Raw genomic sequence first — 7,340 nt, forward strand, 5'->3', positions numbered from 1 at the left:
ACCTAGTCATTTCAGAAATCTGGCCTTTAGTGAAATATTTATGAGCCGAAGCAAACATCAAAGATTTACTGTTTAGCCTGTTTGCTTCCCCACGGTACCGTGGGACGTCAAAGTGTGAGGGGTGTTTCATTTTCTTTGGTTCGATAAAGAGATTTGCCCCACTTGATGTGACTGCCAACATTTGCACATTTGTGCACCGTATCCCCACAGAACATATATTTATTTCTTCTTGTGTTTCTCCAAGGCCGTTTGCCTTCTAGCTGTCAAGAGATCCAGACCATGAATGGCCCCATGCCAGACAGTGAGCATTTTCTCAGCATACAAGGCAAAACACTCAAGGTAAGATAATATCAGCTTATTACACCACAAATGCTCAAAGCACAGTGTGAGGCCACAGCTGATTTGATTAATAATGGGGAAAACGCAGCTGAAAAGTAGGTTGCTCTTGAAATATTTCTAATATCTTACCCGTTATTTTATGTTTTTTTATGTTAATTATTCCATTTCCTCTATCCAAACTAAATAATTCAGACCCTGTCCGTACAGGGATTTTTGTGGATTCTCCAAATCTTTTAGAATATCATGTACCAAACAAATCCCTTAAAGTGCAATGAATCAGTAGATAAAATGATGATACTGACACAACTCAGGACTTTATTTCTTGCTTGCTAACATATAAAATAGGAAGTGACAAACTATTTAAAACATATTTGCTTGTTCAAATGAAAGGACACATAATCGGTGAGCATTTCACCAAACAGAAAAGATTTTTCTTTGATTATTAAGCTTTACGTAGTTAAGGTGCTCACACACAGTAAAATATACAAGGCTGCGAGCTCCTTAACCAGCGCAGTGCCCCAGAGCCCACGCAAATTATCCTGAAGGTCTTCCCTCCTGAGTTAGCTCTCCGTGTGTGAGAGAGCTCAAGGTCCCAGCCTTGTGCTGCTTAGGAAGGCCCAGATGATTTGTAAGTGTGTGGCTGCCTGTGCTCATAAGTCCTACGTGACGCTGCTGCCTGAACCTCTCTGCCCCACCTCTACTTCTGCACCTGAGCAGAAACCCCCACCACCACACCCATATATGCATATCCGTCTCCTCCACATCCCCCCAGTTGTGTCTTTCAGTGCATCTCTCTCTGTTGGCTGTGTTTATCAGTGTAGTTTTGACTCCGTCAAGAACAGTTTGAAGCCAGGTTATGGTGCATCTCGTCTAGTCATCCCGATAACGCTCGCACTCAGCTCACAGCCAAAATCTCCACTCATATTGTCAGTCGCCTGCACTGTGTCCTCTACCCCAGCGTCATGAAAAAGGAGCCTCCCAAACAGTTCTGGTTTAGTCATTGTGTTTTACAGAAGACAAAGATCTTAAAAAAGCTTTATATACCAAATATATACACCTTTATATTAGTTAAATGAAGGTGTTCCAGCATGTCTTGAGGAGAGATCCTACTGGGAAAAGTTTCTGTCATATTATGTATATTAAGATGGACTTGGCTCCCAGGTGTGGAAAATGAAGCCAGAGCAAAAGTGCATCAAACATGCTTTCTGCTTATTTTCCTTGAGTGGAAGCTAAGAAGGTCCGATTTGAGGATCAAAGAATGCTCCTCTACACTGCTCACATCTTTGATCTCCTCATGTGCACACTTAACTGTGCCGGCTGCTTAAAATGAATTCTCACTAAAATCTTTAGGTACTTTTCAGCCACTGAGGCTTGTATATGAGGTTGCAAATAGATGTAGTACTTTTCATGTAACACAGGAAATCTGTCTTTTTGTCTGACCATTACATACTATCATTTGCCAAAATATCCACAAGCTCTTGCAGGATTTAGGGGGTTTTAATTGTTCATTTTAACATTTCTCTTCTTGTCGTTTTTTTCAACTCCTTACGAGTGTTATTTTTATTTCTTTCCTCCCCTCTGCACCTTGTTTGTACTTTGACAAATCTTCCTGTATCTTCCTATCACTTCTATGCCTTTCCCTTTGCCCCACCTCTGGTCTCCCTCCTTTACTTACCCTCTTGCTCCTCTGCTGCTTTTTCTTCCTCCTCAGGTCTTCTGTGCTGGAATGCAGACAGAGGCTCCGCGGGAGTACATCACCTTGGCGACGGGTGAAGGGGAGAATTTTTCAGAGATCTTTGGCTTCAGGTAAACAGGAGGATAACAATAAAAAGCCATTTTCATTACAAAAACTCCACCTGACTCCTGGCAGTGTTATGTTCTCTGTAAATGAAGAAATTCCATGGAAGTGTTAAGTTAAGATGTCAAGCTTATTTGGCAAACGTGTGTTTTCCCAGGCTCAATGACCCCACCCAGTGTCCAGCCAATGGCTCTAGAAGAGAAGATTGCGACTGTCGAAGAGACTACAGTGCCGCTGGCATCACCACCTTCTCCAAAGTCCGCCTGGACCTCAGCAAGATGAACATCATCAGTAAGTTGCCCACAGTCTCACAGCATCCTGTGCAAAATGTTAACTCCACATTACTTCAAAATGAGAACTTCCTTTGGCATTTAATTATGTTCATGCTCACGAGGGTTAATGGGCTCAAGATGTCTTTAAGGTCCATTTAAGGAACACATAATTACAAGGCTTGAGGGGATTAAATGAAACTGCTCTAACTAGATGGAATTATACTGATATGAGTTTGGCTCAGCCTGAAACGCAGGCTGGATTTATAGGTAAATAGCATAAGATTTGCTCACCATGGCAGATGCAAGTCACGATTATTAAGGTTCATTCGAGCTACTATAGCGACTAATGCCTAGAGAGACCTTTTACGAGATCACTTTGTTGCTTTATCTTGATCTATAGCTACAGACTGGCAGTTTGCGTTTACCCACCAAGGCAAGAGTGTTCCATTTGGTACAGCTGGAGACTGCTACAGTGCCGTTCCTTGTCCGCAGGTGAGGATGACGACATCTATTATAATTATTTTGCTTTTCATATCAAGAAAAGCCAAACTGTGGCAAAAAATAGATAAATAAAATGTCAAATAAACTGCTCAGCTGACCAAGGACTGCTTTTCTTATAATCTAATATCTAATCTATATGATAAGTTGTCTTTTATGTAAATAATACAATTCATTTGCAGTCAAATATATATTTTTAATAATAATAAACCCCTTTCCTACTCTGTGATGTTGTGCTTCTTTATTTTTCTGTAGCTCACTGCACATCAGGCACTTAAAGGTCTCTGTATTGAAGCAGAGAGCAAGATTTACTCGCATTTCTGTCCTTTCTCCATCCATCTGTCCTTTTAGGGCCGCTTTAAGATCAACCTGTCAGGAACAGGGCTCAGGCTAGCTGACGACACCTCTTGGATGTCCCAGGGCACCTTTGTAGTGAAGACGATAAAAAAATCACAGGTAAAACATCACATACATGCCCAGAGGATTAATTCACATACTTGCTTTGTGTTTGCACAGGCTGCAGATTAAGCAGACATAGCTCCAAAGGAGGTTCGGTGTTCAGAGCTCCTTGCTGAAAGAGAACCTTTATTGGGCAGCTGCTCTCTCTCAAGTGCCCCCTACAACCACCCTCCACTTTTTGAAATGGAGATCAGGCTGGAGAGTGCTTTTTGGCAGGGCAAAAATAGGAGGAAGTAGAGATGCCAACAAGTGTTCGGAGTCTGACATCCAAAGCCAGCTGGCCCTCCTTTGGGCACTCCAGGCAGTTTAGATAAAGCCTTGTTGGGACAGCGGGATGAAGACAACACTCCAGTGAAAATCAGCCAAAGCGCTTACTAGGCGCTTTGGCTTTCATGTCATGGGATAGTGAATTTGGAGCACTCTTCTAATGCAGTTTCCGATTTGCTTCTAGATGTTTGCATGAAACTACTATTAAGTTGCCTGCTTCTGTTACCTACGCTAGTGAAATTCTGTTAGCTCACATTTCTCGCTTGTTTCTAAGAGGCTGTTTGCCAACCTTTAGAAACAAACCTGCTTGGTGGGCCTCAGACATTGTGTGTCTTTTCAGAGCGTTCTCACTCCCGAGGCGTAACATGTCGACGTTTTGTCTCGTCCCGCGGCGTTCCTGAGGATCGCGAAAGGAGACCTTCGGCGTTCTTAGGGTACGCGGCGGGTTATGGCTGGAATCCAGTGCAATGACGCTCCCGCGGTAATAGACGTTCCAGCCCTAAACCTAACCTTATCCCTAGCCCTGACCATAACCTTATTCCTGACCGTAACCAGGACTTTAATGATGTTAAATAGCGTGTTTCTAAGCGATTTGAAGAAAAAGAGCGAACATGTGTAGATTCAGTCCAGAGGGTTCTCATATTTCCTCTGTTTTCCGAGGTCGTCATTTAGGAACGTGTTGGGTAGCCGAAAACGTAATATGGTGACGATTTGTCACCTAGCGTAAAATGTTACGCTTTGGGAGTGAGAACGGGTTGGTCTTTTAAAAAAAAAACCCAAAAACAACACATTTCAGGGTGCATTTAAATTTACGCGTCAGGATCTTTTCTACAAAGATTCCTAAAATCATTAACAAGAAAAGCAAAACTTTAAAGAGAAGAATTCACTCAGCTTCTTTTGTACCTATCCTCAAATTCTTGAAACAGCAGATAGTCACAGTACCCATGTTATTATTCCCGTGTCCACAGGATGGCAGCAGAGTGTCAGGAATGTGTGGAGGCTATTGTGGTAAATGTATACCGTCCTCTGGTCACAGTCTGCCCATAACAGTGGAATGAACACAAAGCCATCAAACAGGTGAGGTAAACATGGATAACAATATGTAAATATGAAAAATTTTCTGTCAAAAAACAGAACTATAATCTGCTTTTGCGCTCACCGAATGCATTTTTTGATGTACTGCTACTCTGCAGGGTAATTGGCTTTCATGGCTCATGTCTTCTATCTCTCTTTCTTTGATCTGCAGTGTTGTGTTCAGGTGCTCATTGTGTGAACATGTCCCTCCTTGGTGCTACAGCCAACTTTGAGTTCAAACCGTTCCAAACAACCTCTTTTTCCTCCTGTGTGTTTTTAGCGTAATTTAAAATGATGTAAATACTGTAAAGAGATGGATAAAATTTATTATTTATTGTACTGTGCCATTTATTTTTTATACTGTAATGTAATTTAAGTGTTTTGTTTTCCAAAGCACCACACCGTGCATCAGGCAATAACACCACACAGTTGCCTTTTTGTGAGATTTTTACCAAAGTAATGCGCTTTGTATTTTGGCATTTGCCTGTTTAACTTTTTAATACTGTCATTACGCCACAGTAATTCTGTTACAGCCATTTTTGTTGTAGTTGCTGTTGTTGGTGGGTAGTTTTTTTTAAATAACTATTATTAAAGTTGTATTTAATCCAGTAATGTTATTGTGATGCTCACCAGACCTGTGGTTCTCATGCAGCGAGGTGTCTCCAAGCTATCGGCCTTTTTTTTTATAGCTTCAGAGTTTGTAGACGCATGTGTAGATGGCCATTATGTTGGCCACTGAACGGAGGTGTTCATGTTCCTCCTTTTGTGTGATGAGATGATCTCTTGCAGTAAGTACATCAGACTCTATGTACAGCTACTTCAACTTTTTTCTACATCCTGTCAAAGTCCAAATTTCGCCGCCTCAGTGAGATGTTGTTTGATTTTTGTCAAAATCATCAACAACTACTTCATCTATTAATTGTAGGTTTAGGTCATCAAGCACGTATGCAGGGAAGAGGAGAGTGCATCTTTCGAACTGAGTTACAGCCTCATCAGATGATGAGTACCAGGGTCAGGTGCAATACAGGTCAGGTGTTAGTGCCATGTATTTTTACCGCTATCCTGGAGATGCTGAAAGTTTAGTAAAGGTATAGGTTATAAAAATGGTTGAGTTAAATGGACCAAACATCAGATTCTCTGTGTTCCTGCATATCTCTCAAGTAGTGTGCAGTGGCTGGGGAGAGCCATTAGCTTTTAGATCTTACAAAACAAGCAGGTTATCTTATCTGGAGCAACTTGAAAGAATTTCATAAGAGAGAGAAGGGGGGGGGGGGAGACTTCACCTCAGGCCTATAAAATCCTAGCAGTTATTCCGGAGATCTATATAATGTGATGGTCCATCCCTGGAGACACCCTTCAGACTGCTGAGCTCACAGGCCCTGCAGGCCCCGATTTCTGTCCAGATGCTGCTTGCAAACCATTACCTCCTGTACCTCACATTCTTTTATTCCATCTTTGTTTTGAAGAGTCTATCGAAACTGTGCATACTCATCTGCTCCTGTTTAGATCAACCTGACTTGTTGTTCTGTGTGAAGATATCAGGGTACTTCTTATTTTGTGTAAAAAGTCTGGGTTTTGTATCTATGAAGCCACTGATGTGCAGTATTGTGAGCTGTCCTTGTATTCTGTTTGTTCTGTGTGGTACATCATGCAGCTACATCTGATTAAGAAGCCTTATTTGTGCATGTAAGCTGCTCCATATGGTGCTGTTTCAGTGCCTTATATAAAAATGTGCACATTCAGCCAAAAGGGAATTCAGTGCAGTTTTAATCTGCCGCCAAACAAGTACAAAAGACACAGGGAAGAAGACGTGTTGTGTCTTACTGAAGACCACAGCTGACAGGTGCTCTTCTCACTGCGAATGTCAGAATGCAGTTCTCAGGTGTCATAAAAGAAGGGATTCTTGTATTTAACTGTATTTATCTTATTATTATTTGTTGCATACCTGCTGCATTTTTATCAGACATATAAAAGTGTATTATTGTCTTCATATATATTCTTTGTTTTATATGCAAATATTTATTATTTTCTTTTCTTGTGAATGTACATAAGCCTCGATCATAAACGACTATGAATCACAGCACAGTATTGCCATAAAATGAAGCATCTCGCCAAGCGTTTGTTGTTTTATGAGTGCGTTTATTTATGTGTGTCATATTTGCATAAATTGTATAAGCACAGTTTGGTGGTGCCGCGTGAAAAGGATGATTTATGTATGAGAGCAGATGAAGCAAAGATTGGTGGGTAATAAAATGCCTGGGGTGCACTTGTCTGTCTGCTTTTTGCACTTATATATCATTTTCACTCCAGTTTGTCCTTCACGTGTCGTCCGATTTTAATACCCGCCATAAAAAATAAAATAAAAAAATCATGGGAAGATAGTCTGGTTAATGTTTGCACCATAAGATTCTCGCTCCGTAGCACTTCTGATTTATATGGTAACACATTTTATGCCATCGTTGTAGCAGTCGGACTTTTAACCGGGCAAGCGTGGAAGCTAATCCAACCTCTGTCTATCTTCATAATTGTGAATTATCGGGTCATTTACCAAGTGTCAGCACTGGTCCTCCAAAATAAATCGAATTCACCAAGTTTTCAGCAGAAGGAAAAGATGAATGTTTATAGTTGGCAGA

General features: G+C 41.1%; 1 protein-coding gene across 1 annotated transcript in view; it reads left to right on the forward strand.

Moving 5' to 3' along the window:
• The window catches only part of adamts9 (ADAM metallopeptidase with thrombospondin type 1 motif, 9), a 44,689-nt gene extending 37,618 nt beyond the window's left edge, over positions 1-7,071 (forward strand). Inside the window, exons 34-40 of the mRNA XM_085273350.1 lie at positions 245-339; positions 2,051-2,145; positions 2,295-2,428; positions 2,810-2,901; positions 3,259-3,363; positions 4,602-4,710; positions 4,880-7,071. Of these exons, the coding sequence (XP_085129476.1) occupies positions 245-339; positions 2,051-2,145; positions 2,295-2,428; positions 2,810-2,901; positions 3,259-3,363; positions 4,602-4,691 (611 nt within the window). The 3' untranslated portion in view covers positions 4,692-4,710; positions 4,880-7,071. The remainder of the gene's footprint in view (positions 1-244; positions 340-2,050; positions 2,146-2,294; positions 2,429-2,809; positions 2,902-3,258; positions 3,364-4,601; positions 4,711-4,879) is intronic.
• Positions 7,072-7,340: the final 269 nt, after the last annotated feature.

Source organism: Mchenga conophoros, linkage group LG5 (genome assembly GCF_057382185.1).
Source record: "Mchenga conophoros isolate Kocher_MC1m ecotype Shallow Benthic linkage group LG5, M_conophoros_male_GT1.1, whole genome shotgun sequence".
Classification (NCBI taxonomy): Eukaryota; Metazoa; Chordata; class Actinopteri; order Cichliformes; family Cichlidae; genus Mchenga; species Mchenga conophoros.